At 39.8% G+C, this 25,284-nt stretch overlaps 1 protein-coding gene across 1 annotated transcript in view; it reads right to left on the reverse strand.

Annotated features, from left to right (window-relative positions):
• Positions 1–14,474: 14,474 nt before the first annotated feature.
• MSH3 (mutS homolog 3) overlaps positions 14,475–25,284 on the reverse strand; it is a 52,338-nt gene continuing 41,528 nt past the window's right edge. The window contains exons 18-25 of the mRNA XM_079995345.1: positions 24,093–24,209; positions 22,752–22,859; positions 22,356–22,470; positions 21,197–21,354; positions 18,516–18,702; positions 17,874–18,003; positions 17,388–17,562; positions 14,475–15,827 (exon numbers count right to left, since the gene is read on the reverse strand). Coding sequence (XP_079851471.1) covers positions 15,722–15,827; positions 17,388–17,562; positions 17,874–18,003; positions 18,516–18,702; positions 21,197–21,354; positions 22,356–22,470; positions 22,752–22,859; positions 24,093–24,209 — 1,096 coding nt within the window. The 3' untranslated portion in view covers positions 14,475–15,721. The remainder of the gene's footprint in view (positions 15,828–17,387; positions 17,563–17,873; positions 18,004–18,515; positions 18,703–21,196; positions 21,355–22,355; positions 22,471–22,751; positions 22,860–24,092; positions 24,210–25,284) is intronic.

Below are 25,284 nucleotides of genomic sequence, written 5' to 3' on the forward strand. Positions count from 1 at the left end.
AAATAATTGGTGAATAATAATTGATTGTAAAGATCTCTGGAAGGCTTTACTTTAGATAAGAATATAGGATCAGTACAATTCTGGATTTAATTCAAAACTACTATATTGATATATTTTCTATGTACTATTGTATTTGAAATCCTATTCAGTGTCCTTGAATAGCAGTGCTAGTAGTATTACTACTGCTATTCCTTGAAATTTAAAGTTTTACTTAAAAAAAGAAACAACACCATGAAGATTGCTTCACAAGGTGAGCTTGCGGCTTCGTTCTCATGTAACACTAAACCATAGTTTGAACTGGGGAAACACTCGTCTCTACTATCTTGTGGGGTGAAAAGTCACTGGCAGGTTGCATCCCCTGCCTTCTAGGATGAACATCTTGTCAAAAAGACCAGCCTAGCCCCACACATCTGCCAGAGGATGAGAATGAGGAGCTGCAGGTAGCTCATTTCCCCCACACCCTGCCACATTTCGCTCTAACTACCAATTGCCCTTGGGCTTCAGGAGTGAAAGGAAGCCTTTGCCACAACACAGAGGAACAAGGATTGCTGGGTCAGTTTCAGCACCTCTATACATAGGGGAGTCTGTAACCTGAAGCGTATGTAACCCGAGGTACCACTTTACAAGCAAGACAAGCAGCAAGATCCACATGGATATGAATGCCTTTTTTTTTGCAGTTTATGATTTTGTTCTGGCATTGTCAAACTGATCTCCCTCCTGCACTATTCACCTCAACCCCCTTTTCCTTGTGTCTTCACTTTCTAGTTTATAAGCCTCAGGGCAGTGCCTGTCTGTTTTTTCTGGTTTTTTGATGTGAGCTGCTTAGGGAGACAATCTTTGCCTAGAATGCAAGATAGTAAATAAACAGCTTAGTGTTACATATTGTTGCACGCTACCCCACTCTCTCTGCAGTGTGAGATTCCAGGAGTTCCAGGCACTTACTCAGGGTTCATGTTTCCTTCAGAATGAGGTACAGTGAAGACTGTTGTATCTTTATGGCAAATGGTTTATTCACATATATATACAATTTGAGTCTACAATGGAGGGGTTCACAACATTAACACTCCAAGAAGGTATTGCTTCCCCCATAGCCACAGCCTTGTATGCAAGCAGAAATCAGGCATTTCTCTACCTGGCAGGCTTCAGCCTTCTTCCTCCAGCTTCTAGCTCACACACACAACTCAGCTCTGATCTTTTCCTTTTCTAACCAGCAAGTTGAGGAAGGGGGGGGCCTACTTGTTTGCCGCTAGGCCTTCGCTACTGGCAAAGCTGTAGCAAAGAATTGTGGAAGGATATGCTTCCATTTTCAGTTAACCATGGTTTGTTATGCTTGAACCTTGACAAATTGTGGTTATCTTTTAACTATGGTTTGTTAATAAGCAAGCTTCAAATCATAATTCTGGCTTATTTGCATAAAACGGGGATGGGGTGACATGGGCCAGGAGTCAGCTTGGCCTGTGGAACAGAAGCCTGAAGACGGAGAAGACGGAGTGACTCCACCTGCAGCTGATCAGCCTTCAAGGACACAAAGAAGATGACACTGATGAGAACCATCTTGCTTCAGCCATCTTAAGCAGAGCTTCCAGCAGTAGATGCTGGTAAGAATGCTTGTAGTTCCTGGCCCTACCTTGGTGTTTCCTGCTTGTCTTGTCGCCTGATCATCGGATTCCCTGACCCCTGGTCCGTTTGACCACATGGATTGCAGTTTACTCGACCCTAGGACTGGACCCAACTTCGGATGCCGACTCTGCGTTCAGGCAAGTACACATCAGAGAGTCTTGTGGTTGGCTGGCCTCCCACTCCAGTAAGCTCTGCATGTTTTTGCTCAGCAATGAGATTACGGTGGTGGGGACCCCAGGCTTTTGTTTCTGACCCCTGGGACTCTCCCCAGCCCATAACTTCTTCCTTGCCAAACTCCTTAGCAGACCTGTTTGGGGCCCTCCTTCTGTGCTTTTGCCTGGCTGGAATGCATCCTTGATCCCTGACAATGCTACTTGCTAGAGGGATAGATAACCTATTATACAATGATAAAACTTTTCCACTCACCTTTGCCTCTGGCCTGGTCTAGGAACAGCACATGACCCCAAGAAGGCTCTTGAGCTGGAAAGGATTCTCTTCACTTGATATAAACTATGGCTAGCAGTGATTGCACTTCTGTCTGTGAACTGCACGGTGGTTCTGGAATTGGGCAGTGTTTATCCAGAAGGGATGATGTCTTCAGAGAAATTTTGACCAATTCACATAGTTCTAGTTTCTTTGTTTTAAATGGGCATTATTAGAGTTCTACGGTGTTCATTGTTTTCTTTCTTAAAAGATGCCCCATGGTACTCAGTCAGGATTGTAAAATGTTACAGTTATTATCACTTACTACTGTAATTATTTTGTATGATGAAGCTTTCCCATCCTGCAAAGCTGAGCAAGTGTTCTACCCAAGGGTATGTCTTTATGTTTCTCTGTTATTCATCTGTAATGCAAGTTGACAAGCACTATAACTGAGAGGAAGGAAAATGAGGGGTCTGGATTAAAGGTTGCTATTATGTAGAAAGAGGTTGCACTGGAAAAATCTCAATAGAAGACCCAGGAATCCTTTTATCAGGGCTATTTTTGATCTTTTAAAAATGGAAACATTACTCAAGATTAATTTATTTCTAAATTGTGTGTGTGTGTTTGTGTGTGTGTTTGTGTGTTCCTGGAAGAAACACTCTGTCACCCTGGATTCAACTCTTGTCATGTTCTTAGAAGTATTACATGACTAATGCTAAAATGTGGATGTGCATTTCCACTGAAAGCAACACAGTGTGGACAGCTGGAATTGAGTTTGCTGAAATGCTAAACTTAGGTGGTTTAATGCCAATCAGTTTGGACGTGAAACAGAGCCACCCCAAAAATAAGATTGTGGTTTCTATATACATGTCTCCCTCCCTAAGAACTCAGAAGTATATTCATTTATAAATTAAAAGAAAAATAAATGCTTAACCTTCCCTACATCAAAGCAGGGCAACAAAGTCATATCCTCAGTAGCTTATTTCTCATGGAAATTGATGGAAAACATTCTTAAAGCTAGAATTAGGAGACTAACTAACTACAGTAGTACCTCTGGTTACATACTTAATTCGTTCCAGACGTCCATTCTTAACCTGAAACTGTTCTTAACCTGAGGTACCACTTTAGCTAATGGGACCCCCAGCTGCTGCCGCCCTGCCGCCGCGCGGTTTCTGTTCTTATCCTGAAGCAAAGTTCTTAACCCGGGGTACTATTTCTGAGTTAGTGGAATCTGTAACCTGAAGTGTATGTAACCTGAGGTACCACTGTACCAGTGAGTTGAGGAAGTGGGACCCACACATTTTGTGTCTGGCACAGAGCCTCATTTCCTTTGTTACCTTAATGACCCATATTTAGAGGGTCTTATAAGGAAGCTTGTCTGGTTATTACAACAATTTGAATCTTTCCTTAGACTTCAATGCTTGCTGGATCCAGGAATTGAAAGGGTCAAATGCACCTGCAACCGCGATTTATATAAATGTATTATGTTATGCCGTCCCCTTTCGAAATAATCCTTAGCAAGAAATTTGCATCTTTTCATCTCTTCTGGACATTATATTGATATTACATTGACAGCCTACTCTACAAAGTTAAGATTTACGCTTGTTGGTCCACCTACTTTTTCCTCTGACCCTGCCACCATTGCCATGTGGCCCCTGAAAGATTGTCCAAAGGGAAATGTGTCCTTGGAGTGAATCAGGTTCTCTACCCTGGTCTATATAAAGTCTGTCTCCCTCTCCAGGGTCCCTTTCCAGCCAACATGTTTGTTAGATGGTGTGGGAGTAGAAATGCTGAAGGGGAGAACAGAAATACGTACCAATAGCAACAACAACTCAAGTCTGCAAAGGGATGTAATAGCTTTTACAACAGAGGGTTCCTGTTGATTATTGGATTGCCACATTTTACTAGAGGTTGAATGGTGTCATGTTATAAACAATTAGTGTAAAGAATTCCTCACAAATTCTATTCTATTAGCAATCTCCACAGTTTTTAATTTGGGTATATTTTTCACTTAGCCTGGACTTCTGCAAAAAGTTTTAGCACAGGAAGGAAAATGAACTCTAAAATGTCACTATTGGTGCTTAAGCAAAAGGCTTTTTCTGGGGGGGAAAACATTTTTTAGATAAGATATAAGAACCCCAGATTTCAGAATAGGCTCAATTTTAAGCTTACCTGTTGAAATATTAAGAGCACTGTGGTCCAATGCATCTAAATGCCATTATGATAAAAAGTTACATTGAGGTCATCTTCAGAATTGCTGGAGTAATAGTTCACTTCTGTTTATCAGCGCTCCACAGCGAAGGGAAAAGGCTTGCTTCCAAGTTAGTGTGTTTAGGATTGCCATCTGAGTTAGGAAAAGAAGTTTCTATCACCAATTTATGCTTACCATAAATTGGTGTCAGCAGATATATCTTGAACTAGCACTCACAAATTGCAAGGCATTAAACATGGCTGGTGTCACAGATTTGGGAGCCTTAGGGAGCCTAATTGACCACTTAGAGAGCAACAAGAAACAGGCTCAGTGTCAGCATCGTAGCAGACATGAATGAGCTTGCCGGGACTGGTTACCACCACATCCTAAAACAACCACATTTAATAGTCTGGGGATGGCAACTGATGCTCATTCCCTTATTTTTCTTTAAAACTGTATTATCCTTTTCTACAACAAAACGGTGCTTCTTTCCAAGTAAAGGGAAAGAGCAGCCGAAGGAAACAGCACTTTGTTTCTGTAGTCTTGATGGTGCTATGTTTTAAGAGAGTTTAAAACACAAAAGTGCATGTTCCCAGGGTATTTATTTCTTAAGTGAGGTGGTTTTTTTGCTCTAACTTATCAGGAATATAAAAACGGTTGTAAACAGCAGTGGGAAAGGGAGAGAGAAGAGAATTGTGTGCTTCACAGCTGAAGTAGTACACAACTTTCAATTCAGCTGTTATGTCCATAGTAAAAAAAACCCACCCAGATGCACTATTAAACGTTAAACTTACGTTGTTGTACAGTTCTGCCCCTGGAAAAAGCACCCCTCTTTTAGTGACTGGATGGGAGGGGGTTTGAAACAGGACAGAAACTTACGTACCACATGCACACATCTGTTTCTTGCAGAAAGTGTTCCCTGAATTGAGTTATTTGCTCTCCAATCAGTTTGGCTGCATATTATCATGCTTAGAACATGATCCCCGATTGGTAAAAGTGCTGGTAATTTGATTCCATAAACATTACCCTCCCTCTGAATTCATTTGTTCTCAGTGATGTCATCACATACTCAAGCTGAGAGGCTGTATGAGAATTTCACTGTTCTCAGGAAGAAATCTTCCCCAATGGGCATAGGCTGCTGAAGCTGCAAAATCCTCAAAAAGACTGTAAGCAATATAATCAGGGAGAGGGAATTGGGGTACATTTCTTTCCCGCTAAATGTACAGTGGTACCTCGGGTTATATACGCTTCAGGTTACATACGCTTCAGGTTACAGAGTCCGCTAACCCAGAAATAAATAGTACCTCGGGTTAAGAACTTTGCTTCAGGATGAGAACAGAAATCGTGCTCCGGCAGCATGGCAGCAGCAGGAGGCCCCATTAGCTAAAGTGGTGCTTCAGGTTAAGAACAGTTTCAGGTTAAGAATAGACCTCCGGAATGAATTACGTTCTTAACCGGAGGTACCACTGTACTGTGTTTCCCCTCCAAATGTTTAGAAGCAAGCATTTTTGAAACCACAGTTGCAGTACCTACCAGAAATTCAATTTGCAATTTATACCTCCAGACTGAATCTTAATACAGATTTAAACATCCAGGATAATTTTTAATTTGGAGGGTTTCCCTATTTTACTTTTTGGGTTACTTCCTGTTAGGCTGGTCACAATAAACATATTGGACTACTTTTGGAGGTTTTTCTCTGTTATGGACTAAGCACATGAAAGTGCTTACACGTGATCCCAGGACTTACTTGGTCACTTGCAATGCTTTTCCTGCTGGTGTGATGTTTGTGTGATTTGATTTAATTTATCCTGAATTAAGGGTGTTTTCACAAACTAAGGTTTTCTCTTTCTCTCTTGGCAATTATAAATGGCTCTAATGCTGGAAACACCCATTTAAACACCCATCAATGCCCAAGTAAAAGGGAGTTACATGTCTGCATCACCTATGGAAATTATAAGATATTGGTGCAGATCAATGCATTAAAGCAATCAATAATTATGAGGTGGGTATGGGTCAGCGGGGGGGGGGGGGGGGATAACATGTTAAATATTAGCCAGAACAGAATTCCCTCTGCTTGCATAAGCAAAAGGGACAGTCTGTCTCCATGCCACATGCTGCAGTTTTCATTTGGTTAATTGCAAGGGAGGAAAGTGTTGCTTTGATTTATTTTTGCCTAGAACTTGGCAGCAACATCAGAACTCCGCATTTTGACAGCGGCTTCTGCAATGTATCAGCCTGACACATTTTAACCAATTTTGTTAAATTCTAATCTTTTCCTTCATAATCAAACTAATTGAGCTGTAATTTTATTAAGGGGGGCCGATAGAGCTTGTCCTCTCTTTGGTGAAGAGAGGGCAATGGTTGTGTTTGTGGAAGGCATGGAGAAGTTGGGGGGGGGAGTATTTCAGTGAACAAATCTTTATGCAGCTCATTTGCCAACACCTTTTTCTGGATTCTACCTCAGATTGAGCAAGTTGTTGGAAAAATTAAAAGAGATGTTGGCTTTTAAGCAAAAAATGAATTGCAGTGAACTGAGGAATTGCTGGTTTTATAATCACCGTTGCAATAGATCATTTATAACCAGACATCTAAATATTGTTCATGATGACTATATACGTTACTCTTAAAATACCTGGGTAGATTCAGCCACATCAATGTTTCCCAGAGCAATTAAAAATATAATCCAAATATAATCCAAAAAACTGAATGGGGCTCTGCTGAATATGTACTTTTTCTGCATATATATTTTGCTAAGTTGCAACCCAGTCCAGCAATCTCCTACAGGCACATGGTAGGCCAGTTTTTGGGTTGCTGCAAAATGATTGCAAAACTTTGGCAATGGTTTGCAGTAAATAAGACAATGGTGGATTTTGGGTAGTATTAACTGGAACCCTCACATCAATGTATAACTTACCTCTGTATTGTGTGGGGAAGCACTGTAAAATGCTGTGAAACGATTACATTCTAAACCTGTGTCGTCTTCTTGTATCACAGATTTGGGATGAGCAATAGAGCCTCACCTGGGGCAAGTCAGTCACAGTTCGGGGAGGCGATGCAAAATGTGGGGTTTTCACTGCAAAACAATTGCAAAACTTTGGAGTAATTAAGACAGTGTGGGAATTTGAGTGCTGTTAACTACAGTGGCATTAACTTGGAACTCTGGTTTGATGTATTACTTGCTGTGCTTTTTGGGGGCACTGCAAAACAATTGCAAAAGCTTGGGCTCAGGTTTGGAGGGAATTCAAAATTTTGAAATTCGTGGTCAGATCTTGTGTACCATGATTTCTGCAAGCAGCTCCCTATCTGTATCCCCTAACATTACATACATTGTCTTAATTCCTGATACAGACCAGGCTGCCTGCAATCCACACATTACCTAATTTTTTAACACCTTCTGAAGGGTTTACCTGTCAGACAAGGTTGGCTCCAGGAACCCTAAAATTCCAAACAAAACGTTATGTGGTAAACAGTGTGGTTCCTTCACACATACATACGGTGCTCTGTTTAACTGATTAGGCAACCCCATGTACATTGGTGTTCCATGTGTTACAGCATACTTTCTCCTCTAGTAATACTGAAATGCTAATGAACTTTTATGTCAGAAAGCAAAAATCCTGGAAACTAATTTCCAGAGCTTTATATTATACTAACATATTACATATTTATTGGTAGCTTCCCATACAGCTTTCCCCATGGTAGCATATAGATGCTGTTCATTAATGTACATCTACATGTCGTGCTCCTTCTGGGGTAGTTTGTCTACCTTTGGTCCCCACCCTGCACTCAGCTCTCACCTGTGCCTCCTAGAAGCTGTCAGCATGTGACAGTGGCTGCACTCCGGGAAACGGCTTTGACTGGCTGCCTCAATCAGGTGATTGTAACTGATGGGTCTCAAACTCTCAATGAGTTAGGGGGCTTTCCCTGCATGCCAAGACAGGCTCTGGCAGATTGAAATGAGACCAATAGTGGGTCCAACAGTCAAGAAGGTAGTTTCTACATGTGCTGTAGAGGGAAGTGAAGAGCTGATGAGGCTGGAAAGGCAGCCCATCAAAGAGAAGGAAAACTCTGATCCTAAGTCTCTGCTGCCTTGCCGGATATCTTGTTGAAAGGGCTAAGGAATAGACCCTACACAATCTGGAGTGGAGTCCCTAAGGCTGTTGGGTGGCATTTTGTACACCTCCTTCCTGTAGCCAAGCTGGTGCCAAACCCATTCGTGTCTGCTTTCCTGTTCTAGAACAACATGGTGTTAGATCACCCCCAAACACTTAGGTGTAGATATTAATCTGATAATCAAAATCTGCATTATGCAAAGGCAAGATGCATATAATGCTGTAACAAATATGCATCTCTCTAGTTTTTCGCCACTGCAGTTGAAATTGCTGCTGTTTCTAAAACATAATTAACAGAGATGTATCTGTCATATGTAAGCAAGGTGAAGGATTCTGCTTGCATTTCTTTTATAAAGCTAGAGCATACAGTACAGAATAACATCCTCCCCATTACAAGTGAGTGTCACAAATGTTCTACTTTGGCAAAGGATACGTTGCACAGTGCTCCCATAAAAGCTTTATTTGTGAGCCTAGCAGCAGGTCACTGGCAGTTCAGAGTAGAAGATTCATGAAATGCATTTAATTTATAGCACAAATCAGACTTTTGATGAATGAGTAAAAAAATAATAATACTGCAGCCTTGGCAACAATCAAACTAACCACCTCTTCATGGGTATTATCGCTAGTTCCATTCAAGATGCTGCAGAGACCTTGAGCTCCAGAAAAGATATTGTCTATAACAGCACTTCAAACTAACAGCCTTGATATGGGAAAAAAAATTACTGTGCATCTCTGTATTGTATATGCATTCACTTTTGTCTTTTAAATGGACAGGGACAAAGTTAATGTGACAGTTTGGTTAACTGGCGGGTGCCAAATATAAAAGACACTTGTGCTTCAGACATGATTCCAATATGCTTGAATGAAGGCTGGCCTCTAAAACTTCCCCAATTCTGACTGATGGAAGACACAACATTAAAACAATGCTTTTCTGGAGTTTTCTAGAATAAAATGCCTTTTACATTCAGAAAATGAATTCCTACCTATATTGGTGAATTTTATAAAATACCGTATTGGCCTGAATATAAGTCTCACTTTTTCCCCAATTTCCGACTGTGAAAAGTTAAAGTGCAGCTTATGTTCACAATCTGACGGTATGCAGCCAGAAGCACGGCAAAGTGATGCCCACCCTGCCCATAATTTCCCGTCCTCTCCAAGACCGGGAAGGGAAAGAGCAAGGAAGGGAGAAGGCCGCTGGCAACGCAGCATCCCCCCCCCCCCCCGTATGCAGCCAGGAGCAGCGAGGAATGGAGTGGCTTATATTCCAGTATTTTTTCTTCCCCCCACCTCCAATATTAAAGGTGTGGCTTATATTCGGACCAATACGGTACGTAGGAAAGTGTGTTAGTTTAAATGTTAGCCTTACTCAAAGTGCTGTGTTTAGCGACCCAGACTACTCATTGAATTTTGTATCTTTTTTCCTATTTAAATTTTTTATGGAGATTTCGCAAGCTACATAACGTCAGTATCAAAAATATGATAGATTTCCTACCTCCCATTTGGTGCAACAGGTTCACTGTGCTATCCCAAGTAAAAAGTGAAATTGAAATGACATAGACAAGATTTTTTTATTATTTCCTTAACGTTAGAAGTATACTAGACAATATGGCAGATCCCTCCTAGCATTAGTTATCTTTGAATTTTGAGGGTAAAAAATCTAGCATACAATCCATGTATTGATAATGATTCATTTGGCTTTAACAAAATGCTGTTGGTGTTGTGGGCCAGTCTCCAGAGACTTTCCAGTTCTGTTCCAGCAATCTGCTTCTTGCAGCCATGTGTGGTGTGTCCATGACCCACCTGCATCCATGTCAGCTTTAGAGCTGCCATTTGACATGTAAAAACCAAAACATAACCTTTTCATCTGACAGGTGAAAGATTGTCAATTATAGTGCCGCATTTAAAGCACGATTTTATTAGAGCAGTAACAAAGAACGATAATAATTACACTCAAATGAAAAAAGTAGTTCCTTCTTCAAAGAACTGTTGTCTTCAGAAGCCATACTATGAGATCGCATGGAATTCAATCCACCCGTCATTTAGAGCCAGTCAGAACCACTGATTCAACTAGCTACAAATCCACCTAACAAATCTCACAAGATCTGGTACATAAAGACAGGGATATGGGCTTTCATAAATATCTTAAGCATGATCTACAGTGTAGCCTCTGAGTTGCAGCCTGGTCTTCCTTGATCTTTGGTTCCTAGTAAATTGCCACCCCCCATGCTTGGACTCAGGTGAGTAAGTGACCTTCACTTTTGTCATTGCTTTTATTTACATAAGGGAGGGGGTCACTTATACAAGGCTATTCTTGATGCATTGTACCATCTGATCCAACCAAATAATAGGCAATCATTTGACCAATATCTGAACACTGATTTACATGCAGAATATCTTGGGTTTCCTTGGAACTAATTTACATTGAAACCAATGGAACTTGCTTCAAAGGTTTACTTGGGAAAAGAGATGTAAATCATCTAAAGGAGTTACTATTCTGATTTAATGTCGATCAAATTACTTGCCTTTTCTTCAATTATTACCAATGAAATTTTACCAGTATGCTAGGTACTATAAATAAGCACTTTTCAACATTCAGAAAGTTTGCAGTGTCTGGACAATAGCTGAATTTTAATTTTTTATATTTAGGGAAGAAAAATCTATTTTAATATGCAGGCAGGAGAAAAGGCTCTGTACTCTGAAACTTTAGTTTCTGTTGCATAAGCACAGGAGATAAAAATATCTAGAAATCTTTGCAGGGTTTTTCCCCCCTCTAAGCATTTTATTTATCACATTACTTTTTGTACAATTTTATGAAAACCAGCAGATGATCAGACAAATGAATAGAATACCTGGCCGAAGGATTACTGTAGAGGCACATGCCACCAGTTCCTTATGCATTTACAGATAATTTGACTATAAATGACATTCGTATAATACAGGCAAACCGCCACTTACGCGCAATTGACTTGTATGCAACACATGTATACATGCAGCGCTGGGGGAAAAAATAATTCAATTCAAACCTGAAATAGCAGAGGGCTGGAAAGTTCTCGTGGCTCACAAGGAGACCCTCCCCAGAGTCCAAAGAGGACATTGGTCAGCCAAAAATCCAGGAAGAAAGGTTTAAAAGGCTTTTCAAAAAAAGGGCATGCAGGAGTGCTCCCTGCCACTGCACTATCCCGCCGAACAGCTGTACTGGGTGGGAAGCTGTATTGCTGCAGGCTCCCTACTTACATACATTTTGCTTATGTGTGTGTGGGGGGGGAGTGTCCAGATCATAACCACCTCGTAAGTGGAAAGTCACCTGTATAACACAAAAATATTGTATTATAATTGAAATCATTGAAACACCCATAAACTTAAGACATTTGTGAATTTAGGTAGCATGTTTCAGAACCAGAGCGGAGAGAGGCCAAAGGGCCCAGCAGGCCAGGAATTTATCCCTGCCCTGGATGCGGGGCCAAGTGCTACCATTGGTCAGTTGGTCCCATGCCCAGGGAAACACCTCTAATTCCTCCTGCCATTGACCAATTTGGCAGCAAGAGGATGATCCAGCCTGCAACAGGCCAGGTCACAGAGGAAGCCTGAGGGCCCACCTGCAAAGCCGCCCGTCCAAGAAGGGGCAACCAGACTTCATGAAATACCGGTAGGTGCTGCAGGATGGCCAGCGGCAATTTGGAAAATGGCTCATGGTGTTTATGCACCTCCCCACATTCCAAACTATTGTTTTCCATGTAATCCAAGTGTAAATGGCTGCCAGTAATTATCTATTTAGAAGCAGAACTAAAAGTGCCCAGACTTACCTTAAAATGGACAAGACAGCAGCAACAGATGTTGCCTTGGTCACTTCCAGTAGAGACCCATAACGAACTACAATACCTGCTGCAAAGATTGGGACTTGCCACTAAAGATGTATAGATGAAGATCCTGCTGATGAAAAATTTTCAGATACACATATTAATTCTTTTTAATTTAATTTTGTGTTTGAACACCAAGCAAGACCTTGTATTGCATGTTTAGTTTTTATTGCTGCCTTGGGAGGATTTTCCTCCCTATTCTAATTTTAAAGTAACATAGCAAAACCTGACAAGTAATTAATGGTAATTACTAAGCCAAGTGATGACTACACAGATATGGAGCAGGAATTGGCTGGATACCAAGGACTGGTAGCTAGATACTGATGAGTGGGTACCGGGAGAAGTAGGCACCTACTTCGAAACAACCAGTAATTTAGTGCATGGAATAAAGCTGGTCCTATGATTCCCAGTGGTCTGGAGAACAACAGGTAACAGGAAGGTTGTAACTGGATACCAAAGCAGGTCACATTTTGACCTTGTTTGCTGTGCATGCCTTACACTTCATGTGGTACCTGCAGGGTTTAATAGTCATACCTTCAACTAAGGCAAGCATTTTGGAAACTACCTTGAAGTTTAAATGACCAAGGTGTCTGTTGTGCCACATTTAGAAGCTGGGAAGATGCCCACCAGCACAGACTGGACTGCAACAAAACACAAATATACAAAAGAAGAACACTGTAGGAATAAAGGAAAAAGAAATGCTCTCTCAATGAAAAATGGCAAAAGTTCGTCCTGAAGCTGTAGAGGTTAAGGAAGAACTGAGTGGGAAAGCAGGAGCCATGTCACTTTGAGCATGTGTGCTGAGATGTGGGCTCCCCTCCAAAACTTTCACCCACCTTTAGAAAACTGCAAATGATGCTTTGTGCAGGGATGCAGTATGTGTTTTGGATAAACATGCAAATAATATCAGTCGTTTGCATAAATAAAATACCAACAAGTGTATGCTTCTTTCCATTAATTGTCAGTGCTTATGAGACGTCACATTTGCCAAAATAAGAAGTTTAATTTTGACAAGGCTTCAAAAATCCTCCGAAGTTTAAATCAGAATGCTCCTCTGTATATACAAATATACTGTATTTTTTGTCCCATAGGACGCACCGGCCCATAGGATGCACCTAGTTTTTTGGGGGGGAAATAAAGGAAATTTTTTTTTCCTTTATTTCCCCCCAAAAACCAGGTTGGGGAATCCAAACCAGGTCGGGGAACAGCGGGATGGCGGTGCTGCGCCTCCCTGCTGTCCCCCGTGCTTGTGGGGCTGGCACCGGGGAGAAGCACGCTTCTCCCCAGCGCCAGCCTCCAAACCAGGTCGAGGAACAGCGGGATGGCGGTGCTGCACCTCCCCACTGTCCCCCGAGCTTGTGGGGCTGCCCGATGTCTGCCCGAAGCGTGGGGCGCTCTGCTTCAGCACTCCCCGCGCTCGGTGCAGCAGAAAGCTATCCGCAGCCTAGGGAGCCCTGCGGGAACTCCCGCGGGCTCCCCAGGCTTGCTGATAGCTTCCTGAAGCCTGGAGAGCGAGAGGGATCGGTGCGCACCGACCCCTCTCGCTCTCCAAGCTTCAGCGAAAGCCTGCATTCACCCCATAGGACGCACACAGATTTCCCCTTCATTTTTGGAGGGGGGAAAGTGCGTCCTATAGGGCGAAAAATACGGTAATACATGAAGCCTAGTATCTGAAGCAGGGGTGCCAACTTGAATAAAATATGGGGGGGGAGGTAAGCCCCGCCCCACATAACTGATCACATAACACAGTGCATGCACACCATTTGAATGACAATGTTCACCAACGTGGGGGGCAGCCCCTCAAATATTTTATTGGGAGGGCCAAAGACCCCTCCACCCCTTGGAGTTGGCTCCTATGATCTAAAGAGAGCCTTTGGTGCATCCAAACACTTTAGGCATACTCCTCAAAGTTTCTCTGCCTAGCTGCAGCAACTAATGCAGCAATGGGAAGCATTCTGATGAGTCTCCCCAAATTTCTGGATTCCTTTTTTTTAATTGCAGCAGAGAGAAAGCATCAGAAGTCAAAATCAGAGCCACTGCCAGAGATTTCCATGTACAGAAGTTTCACTAATGATTCTTTGGAGCCAATTCATTAATTCTGAAACTATATAACCAAGGATGTTAAACTAATATCCTCCATACAAAACATCATATGCCATCAGTAAGTGTTAAGCTTTATCAATACCAGCATCAAAGAGCTTCAAGCAGAAAGAATTATAGCATTTTCGACTGTGTGTACGTTTTCATTTTGTATACTTAATGGAAGTTAACAAATACAGTAGTTAGATAATTTATTCTTACTGAGTGGTTGACAAACTGACTTGTACTTGTTTTGTTTGGGCTTGCAAATGCATCTGCAGTAGTAGCAATACTATTTTTATCAAGATTTCATGGGCATTTCAAGAGCATAAAGAGAGATGCACATACATTGAATATTTTCAGTATATTCTGTGGGAATGCATCAGGACAAATGTCAGCAAGAAACTACTCACATCATTAAAAAAATAAGCATCATGAAATATTATTCTGTATTACTGAATTGATAGTAAACATAATTATTCAACATCTGCTAAATCATACTGTTCAGTCATTGTAACATTAATAGAAATCAATGTATCCTTTTAAAATCATCATTTTATTTAATACAAATGTGTTTCCCTGTAATTTATAAACATGATTTTCATGTTTTCCATCTGAAATTAGTTAACATCATCAAACTATAAAAAGCATTTTTCAGTATTTTAAATAAAGTACAGTTTGGAGATAATGTTGATAAAGTTTGGGAAACATAATATGGGCAAATTTAACAAAATACTTGCACTTCAGTGGAAAAACCCACCAGACAGCAGTTTGAAAAAACAACTGGAGCTTACAAAATATCAACTGCATTTAAATCAATGAACCATTTCACATGGACCCATTTCGGCTAGATTTTTCTTTACATGATTTTGCCCGTGTTATGTGCCCATGATCATGTCAAGAAGGCACCATGTAAATGGTTCATTCTGTAGCGATTTTCACGGCTGCAGTAGCTATGCTAGTTTACATCTCTAGGTAATGTGGCAGGAGCCCCATGAAGTGATGTCCCATGCTTTTTTTGTTATTTCATTTTAAAGTGAAAAGCAACTACAGGCACCTCGCAAACTGAATCTGGCCACAGCATTGGGAGAATGATGCTTAATAACCCACCTACTCACGTGCGGGTTCCAAAACTAAATTCCTGCCAGACTTTTTTATCCTATGGGAAAGAAACATACAGGTACTATGTGGTTACCTGTCTGTTTCTCTGTTTCTCTGATGTCTTCTACTTATCTGGCACATAGTATGCTACTCCACATAACTACATCACTGGAGACAGTTTGCATGAATGAAATGAAAAAAATGTCCATGTGAACCACCCATTCATCAGATACACACCTATGATTTGAAATTTCACTGCATGAATATATAGCTTTGTATAATAAATTAATTTAAATCTTCTATGCTATTTCCATTTTCTATTGGCAGGTTTTAAGGAATCTTTAAAGTTGGCTGAAATCATTATCTGTTTCGCACATACTTTTCCATCTTTGCAGTTCTCCAGAATCGGTAGTATTCCATATTTTAACAAAGGTCATCAGCCTTTTTCTAAAAGCAAACAAACACCAAGTTCAGTGTTAGAACTTCATTAAATGTTCAGTTCATTAGTATTTAAATATCTCAGTAAAGAAGAATTAGATGAAGAAAGGCAAGGCTGATTTTTCTAACTAGACAAAGTATTATGAATGTGTTTACATTTGATGTCACAATGGTGGTGTGGAAAGAAAAGAACATGGGGGGAATCCACTAGAATACTTTAACTGAAATGAAAACTATGTTAAAAACACATATCTATATTTTTTACTACAGAAAGTATTATTACTTAAAGTGAAAGCATAATCCAGCCTGTCCCATACATGTGTGCCAATGTGGAATCCCACACACTGGAGAAATATTTATTTTATCCTCACTTCCTACTATTGTGTGAATTTTCACACAGAAGATACTAGAATTAATATCTAATTCCTACAATAAAAAAGTGCAATATACTACCCTGGGGTTATTCAGAAGACAAAAGCAAATTTTTGAAAACATTAGGGCAGGAGACGCCAATATTTTTGGATGCATGGACACATCTGCAAACTGAATTGCTGTTGGCCTACAACCAAGCACACACTGCAACCCATTCTACTTGCCAGAAACAATGCTTCTTTTAAGTCTAATTTCAGCAAAAAGAGGGGGCCATGTAGCCAATCAGGAAGGCCATTTGTGGGAGCACATATGTGCCCATAAGCACCCAACTGGCAACCCCTGCATTAGGGCCATAAAAATTGTGATTCTAAATTTTCTTCCCCTTTCAAGTTTGCAAATGGTAAACAGTTTAATCTTTTTTTTATAGTGAATTATTACCAAAACTATCAAGTTATTTAGGGTGTCAAGAAAGCATTGACCAAATTTAAATAGTGTTTCAAATGTATGAAAGAAGGAATGAAGCATGTGTTTAACAGTTCCGTCTTGCCCTAGCCCTTTAAAGCAGTAATGAACCGTACTTGTTGGGACCTTTTTTTAAGATGCACTAGTAATTTATTTTTCATTACTTTTTAGAAGTCTTTTAGGAGCACACACCCTGATTGTTTGCAAACATTTACAGGGAGGTGATACCACATCACTGTTTAATGAACAGGAGCCCATCTGGAAGAGTCCTCAGTCCCAGAAGTATTTCACTTACATTTCTGAATCCTCAATCCAAAATATAAATGTTATATTTAAAGCGAGACTTCCATATTACACCCCTATAGCTGTTTAAGACATGTGCTAAAGGGTTGAAGAAATGACTTTAGCACTCTGTTGACATGGCTAGTATGGACCCTGAGCCATGCCGTGACTGGTTTTGGTTGTATCAGGTCATTTTTGCTACATCAGGCCATTAATGAGCAGTCATCACAATTGTTAAAGAAAAACATACAGTTCCCTAAAGAAGTTTTTTCATTAATAGAATTCACGTTTAGCTACTCAGACTGTAGGTTGTAATGACGTTAATGTAATTAAGCATTTAGGCACGTCTTGAAAATCTTTTAAATCTACTTTTTATGGCTGCTCAGAAAGGCTCTCCCAGATGATATATGTGAAAGTTTTATTACTAAGATGTCAATCAATCCATTCTCTAACCTTTTCATATTCTCTAATCTCTCTAGTTCTTTTGATTTGCGAGCTGCCTTTTTAAGAATTTCATCAGGAACATCTGCTAGTTTAGCAACGTTTAGCCCATAACTCTTTGTGGCAACTTCCCTTGTTATTTGATAAAGGAAAGTGACAAATTCAGGATTTTCTTCACCTTCAGATCCTAGGAAAACAAAAAACAAAAACATACATTTGTATGAAGATGTCATAATTGAGTTCAATATGGTTTATATTTTATTCATCTCAAAAACCTGGAAATCTTACTTCAAGTCAACCACCACACTGCTCTAGCTTTTCAATCGTTTTAGTCACATTCGCTGGGTGACCTTTCACAGCTTAACCAACCCCACATGGTTGTGGTGAGGATAAAAAGGTAAGAAGTATGCCACCTGGAGCTCCTTGGAAGAAAGGTGTGATATGTGAAATGTATATTCATATATGTATATGTATATGTATCTAAATTTGATATCATACCCCTTTCTTGTTCACGATCATCTTCATTCACCAGAAAAGCCATATGGTAATTCCCAACTTGTCTCAGGTAGGCCCTTTCTAATTCACACACCGGAGGATAATGGGTGACAAACAGTGTCAATGAACCAACCTAGAGAAATAAAATATATTAAGGCTTTAAAATATGCATACTTCCTATTTAGAGAAGGTGAGGGAGGGGAAGAGGCAACTGGGTTCAGTCCTAGTCATTTGACTGAATCAGCCTTAGTTTTCTTGACAGATGGTCTTTATCAAGAATGGGACAAGGTGTGAACCCTGCTCCTTCTCAATCGCTCTGTGGCTTTTGTTACTGCTGATAACTGTATCCTGGACCAGCTCCACGGAATCTGTTTCTAGGGAAGGTGCACTGAGATAATCATCTGGGGACAACTCATTTTCACAACTTAAAGCCTTCTAAACTTTTAATGTTGGTGAAACACTTTTTAGACATACATCATTTCGCAACACAGTAATTCAGCTTTACTAGCAAACCAGAGGTTAAACTAACCCCTTTCCAGCCCCTGGGGATCATGGGGAGCGTTCGCGCTTCACACTAACGTGTCACAACACACAGTTTGAAAAGCTCTGACTTAGATCATTCAAAGGGACAGATAATGCACTTACATCTCTAATAAAGTATTCCAGGGTAGCATAAGCAATTGCAATTCCATCATGTGTGCTAGTTCCTCTCCCCAGTTCATCCAAAATTACTAGTGAATTGGAAGTTGCTTTAGTAATTATATCAGCTGTTTCTGTCAGTTCTTCCATAAATGTGCTTTGACCTTTGAATATGTTGTCTGTGGCACCCATTCTGCAAAATAAAACAAAATTGTTCAGTATTATTAGAAAATAATACAAATTAGAAAACCAGGAAGCACACACTATTGAGTTTTTAAAATAAAAAATGCATAAAGAATGAGTAAAAATCATCTGAACTTCTATTACGTAATTTTGCTGTACATAAGATTATCTGGTTACTGAAGTACACAAGAAAAAACTCCAAAATATAAAAGTGTTTATTAATTTCAATGGGTCTACTCTGAGTAAAACTTAGTTGAATATCATCCCATGGTCTTCAAATATTTATTGCAAGAAAACAAGATGTATGCTCTCTTCCTGCAATTAATTTTAATATTTTGTTTTATATTTTTGCAAACTGCCTGGATGTTTTCTTACAATCATATACATTTTGTTAAATAAATACTTTTTTGAGCCAGGATATGTTTTGACAAACTTTTCGTACTGAAGGTTTAAAATATTTAGTTATGCTTGATACTTCACTGGAAACTACATGAACATCTAGACAACAATGCAGATGTATACTGCCGCATGTGTTGCACCCTAACCATTTGTTAAACTAATTACATTCATGGAAAGTTTTTTCCCAGGACTTCCTTAGCAGAAGTGGCCTTTATCTTTTAGCTATTTTCAGGAGCAGCTGTAAAAACAAATCTCTTTTGTCCATAATAAATAACAATTCTACTCTGGTCCAACAGTGATAAGTGGTCCAAATGATACACAAAAACCATTAGATAAGAAATGAACTTGCTTTTGGCATCTATTGTATATAGCACCAAGGTACAATATTACTTAGAATAAATACATTTAATCCTCATCACTAATATACTCTTATTACTTGCTCTGTGTTTAAAAGCATTAAAAAAAATATTGGGCACTTGAAAATAACTTTGCTGGCAAAGGTACTTCAGGAATGATGTATGTGTTAGTTCACTGCTGCCAAGACAAAACCAATTTGCCACCACCACAAGGCACTGGAAGTCAATGCCCAGCAAATTCCAGGCATGTCTTCAGTTAGTATGCTACTCAACGACAACCAATTTGTTAATACTTCATAGTTTTTCTTTTAGTTACCGGTAATTCCAAAGAAGTAAAAAAAGGTATTTTCTAGTATTAATTTACTCCAAAATATTGTATGTTTTCCCGGATTATGGTTGTTCTTCCAGGTCTCTAGTCAATTATTAGTAATACATGTAGCAGATGAGGTCCCATGTCACCCAAATTATTATAATTGTCATCTCTCCCCACTCTTACACATGCAGCAATACAGTTGCACATTGCAAATTGTGCAGAGATCCAATTTAATTACTTATTTCAAGTGTTGATAAGAGACTCATCTGCACAGAGCAAATTCTATCTGGAAACAATTCAATAACTCCTGAGCCAACTAAATCACATTCCAGAGAATAAAGCATTTTTACAATTATCAAACTTTAAATTCAACAGACAATTTAAAAAACCAAACAAATCTTTCAGATTTTTTGTCTGCACCTATCAGACATAAAAATATGCTTCGTTTTTATTAAAGTTACAAAAGAGGTATATCACTGCTGCCAGAATGTTTTTGATCCCATTAGATGATGTGCAACAGGGGCAGCATTGTTTAATTGACTTCTACATTTAGATTAGATAGCCTGTACAAGAAAATACACTCAACGGACACATCAAAGCACAAAGGGGGGAAATGATTACTTGCTATAACCCTAAATTATTAATATGAATTTTCAGCGATAATCATGAGCAACTTCATAAACTGAAACTCTGAAAACAAACAGCATTTAGGGAAATCCTAGTTTCAAAGCAAATTGCTGCATCATGCAGCAGGGAATTATGTAAGCAAGTCTGAATTGCTTAGCACACTGGTCATGAGAGAACCTGCATACTCCTTAAGATCATTACAGACAGAAATGTCATGTAATTAAAACATCCTGGAATCTGATGAGGTGGGCAGTTGTGTCAAGGACATCACTTTAGCAGTTACTGTTAAATTACTTTCAAACAATGAATTAAGTTGGCTGCAAGCTGATTTTCCACATAATCACAAATCCATTCCTGATTGGGGAGTTAAAAATGGCTCAAAGATCTAACTGAGTGTTGAACTGGGTCATTAGGAACCTTTGGTGACAATTTCCAGCTACCACAAGGTAACTCTCACAGGAAATAGGACCATCCCACAAAACAGATGAAATGATGAGATGTAAATGGGAGACAGAAACATGTGGCCATGAAAAGGAGGAGACATGATAAGTAAATAAATGTGTTCCCTAGGTAGGTAGAGGATACACAGCCCAATGTGGAATCTGAGCCTTTAAGCATAACCCATCTTCATATTTCCAAACTTTTCCAGTGACCTTGAGAGCTAGAAAGTTGCTCTTCATTTCAAGAACGAAGCTATACACTGAGCCAATCAGCACACACAAATGATATTTTAAAAGAAATGTCTTATGAAGTGAAATTATAATTTACAAGATTACTTATCTTTAAAACATGAAGCTTTGACATCTCACCTGGTAAATATACCAGTCACAATACCAATTCTTGCTTCCTCAGCTGGTACATAGGAACCAATTTGTGCCATGACTGTGATCAATGCAACCTGCTTTATGTAAGAGCTCTTTCCGCCCATGTTAGGTCCAGTAATTATCATTACCCTTTGACCGTCTTCCTGGAGAAAGGGAAACTATCGTTAAAATGCTTTTCAGAAGCAGGTAATTTAACAGTTCCAGGACTGCAACCTCTGGACCAATGTCAAGGGTAGACCCACCCAGAGCACACTGCAGTAATCCAACCTTGAGGTTTTAATGCATAAACAACTGTGGTCAAGCTACCCCTGGCATCCCCATTCCACACTTCCCAGATACATATTAAAGACATAAAGACACTCCACACAAAACCAGCTGTTCAATCATAATAATGTAGTACCAATAGGTCTTCTGGCAATCAATGTCAAAAGGTAGCAAACTGGGAGAGACATACATATGACATAAAAATATCAGGCATGACCCACACCTCAGCTGTCACCTGAGACAAAAATGACTTCCTCCTCTCCTCCACCCAGGAAGGGTTAAGTTCCATGCTAAGTTGGATTCTCACTGTAGGGGAATGATACCATTTGTCTCTCACGTCACTGCAGGCTACTTCCAGTTTCTCACACTGTAAATGGTCTAGAGAACTGTGCACAGTATTCCAAATGCAGCCACATCATAGATTTGTATAATGGCATTTTGATATTAGCAGTTTTACTGTATTTTCAATTCCTTTCCCAATGATCCCTAGCATGAAATAGCTGCCACACACTGAGCTATCCCCTATTTGCTTTTTCAATAGGTTTCAATTCTACACGATTTCACCAACACATGTGGTGTCTCAGAACATAACCCCTGCATAAACAGGGAGATGCCTGTAGCCCACTTATTCCTAATCTCTGCTTCCTGCTACTTAACCAATTCCTGGCCCACAGAAGGACCCCTCCTCTTATTCCATGACAGTTAAGCTTACCGTACTTAGTACCCAGTCAAAACCTTTTTGAAAGTCCAAGCACAGTATGAAATCAAGAAACCATGTTCAGTGTCTTTTTAGTCTACGGGGGGGAGGGGGGGTTAGGGGGCTAATCCACACCAAAAACATGGTGTCATAATATATTTTGATTCCCTATACCATACTTACTGATAAATGTGTATCATTTGGAACATACTGCTCTTGCTCTCCCAATAACACATCAATCACAGGGTGCTTCCCATTTTTTATCATTATCTCTGACCTTCCATCTTTTATGACAGGTCTGAAAAGAAAATTATGTTACAGCGTGTTAGATGGAGTTTGGGGTGAGGCATCTGAAACCAGACTCTTGCTTTTCTGAAACTGAATCAATCAGGCCACAATCTACAGGAAATGTAAATCAATCCATCCTATCCAGAAACTACACTTTCTAATCTTTTGAAGCATCACTATGTCTCCTCAAATATGACAAACATACGTTTGACAGTACTCGTTTTTGTAGTCTAGTGAAAAAAATCAACAAAGCTAACCATAATATTCTACCGTTGTTTAGACAGTGATTACCTGCAGTAGTCTCCTTGTTTGGCAACCTCAGCCAGGGAAAATATACAGTCCACAGTTGCTAGGTGACCCACAGCTTTAGATATTGTGTAGTAATGGTCGTTAAAATCACTATACAGAGGTAAATGGGGGGGGGGGGAGAAAGACGTGAATAAAATATTAATATGAATAAAATGTTGAACTAAGTGGCAGCACAGGATAGTCTTTTAAAATATTGCTATATAAAGTTCCTATATAAAGGTTTGGGCCAGCACTTTTTTGGGGTAAAACTGAAAATAAAAAAGAGATGCTGGTACTCATATATGTGCAGTGGGTGTCAGCAAAAAATGGCTGCCATGGGCAGAAAAAAAAGGTGCTGGTACTCTGTACCAAGAAGAGTTCTCTCTCTCTCTCTCTCTCTCTCTCATTCTCTCCCTCTCTGTGTGTGTGTGTGTGTGTGTGTGTGTGTCTGTCTCTGTCTCACTCACACACAGGGAGAGACAGAGAGAGAAAACACCCTGGTTGGGGCTATTCTTTAAAGGACAAACAAAATTAAATTAGACCATGTGGAAAGGGTATATTAACAGTGCAATGAGGACTGCCAAAAGATGAATAATTTATCGCATTAAAATAAGTATTTGCCCTCCTCTTATGAATTACTACTGCAAGACATTAGTGATATCAGGTGACACATTCTTCTTTTGTAGCATGTCAAGCCAAGTGATTGACGCTATACACAAACTAAAAGGGACAACAGGCCCTGCCTGCAGACTTACATACTAAAGATTGCCTAAACTTTCCATTTGTTAGGCAAGAAAGCAGGAGTAGGAATAGCTGGCAAAGCAGTGGCTGAGTCAGGGCTGTGTGGGTGCACCAGTGGAGCCAATCCTGCACTCTTGCCAGTGCACCCACACAGCCCTGGCTTAGCTGCAGCCTTGACACACACACCCTGCCCAATCCTGGTAAGCAGGAGCACCACGGTTTCCAGGTTCAAACTCCATCATCTACCTGAAATTCTAGAGGGGTGATGTCAGTCAATGTAGAAAATGCTAGGCTAGATGAACCAATGGTCTGACTCAGGCTTCCTCAACCTCAGCCCTCCAGATGTTTTTGAGACTACAATTCCCATCATCCCTGACCACTGGTCCTGCTAGCTAGGGATCATGGGAGTTGTAGGCCAAAAACATCAGGAAGGCCGAGGTTGAGGAAGCCTGGTCTGACTTATAAGCAAGGCAAACTACACATCAGACGCTTCAATAATAATAATAATAATAATAATAATACAAATTGTAAGCTTTATAGTTATATTTTGTAACTTACTTTATAATCTTATTTCAATAGAAAAAACTGAATTTGTAAACTCACTCTAAAAAGCGTAGCCATTCAGCACTGCAGTCAAGGACTAGCTGCTCACGTAGCTGATTCAAATGCCTGTAATTTTCTACAATAAAAGGAGTGTGGAAGCGGCTGACTGCTTTTGTGCTATAAGAGAAAACCAAATAGGAAATCAAGGTTACTAAGCAATCAGTTATGTAGCAATATGCAAAAATCAGACCAGTTCTTTTTTTAGGACCAGTAATTAATTTTTTTCTGCACAGAGGTAAAGAAAGAGAGAGTGATCCATACTATCTGAAGTGGAAATGTTCTTGACAAAGCAGTTGCTGCTCATATCTGCTCAAATACTTTACTTGCAGTAAACATACCATTGTGCATCAAACAACAAAAAACACACTTTTACTTCATGGAGGTTCCCTTCTTATAGTCAAAATGCAACGTGAGAAGCAGTCACAATTACCTATTGTGAACACAATGTACCAACAACTAAATCTACACAGCACTGTAACTTTACATTAAGAGTTTTCAGGAAAGCAGGGTAAAAAGAAATGAAGAGGAATGGGTATTGAAGGCTGCATGGAGAGAGATGCTAGACAAAGATGTAGCATTGGTCCATCTTGTTTACCTACCTGGTTTAGCCATATGTAGAATCTCTTACATAAGAGCTTCTTAAAAGCATTTAATTCATTCTACAATATTTAGAATGACCAAGTATTTGATTAGAGCTTTTTCAGTGATACCAAAATTTTCAAGTTTTCAGTTGGGTGGTTGTTGTTTTCTAAGTCATTGAAAAAACAGTAACAACCCCCCCCCCCGCCGAATCTTCACATTTGTACATGGAAGTAATTCCAAGTTCTGTTGTGTAAGCCCAAGTAAATGTAGTCTTGGGTCCTCAGACTGGGCACTGCTGAGAGTACCATATGCTCCCCAGAGGTGCATTTAGCATGCATTAGAAACTGGGCTTTTACTGTTCCAGCTCCAGTCCTCTGGAATCAGTTATGACCTAAATTTAGACAACTGCCTGGTCTTTTGATATTTAGGCAACTATTGAAAACTCTTTTGCTTCAGAAGGCTTTCCCTGAAGTGTGACTCATTAATTTTATGGCCTCTTAATTGTACAAATACTACAATCTCATATTCTAAATAAACTATAAAACATTTTATATTATATATAAAACTATATACATATTATGTTGTGAAAGCAGTTAAACAAGCTTAGTGT

The sequence above is a fragment of the Podarcis cretensis genome, assembly GCF_951804945.1.
Source record: "Podarcis cretensis genome assembly, chromosome: 11".
NCBI lineage: Eukaryota > Metazoa > Chordata > Lepidosauria > Squamata > Lacertidae > Podarcis > Podarcis cretensis.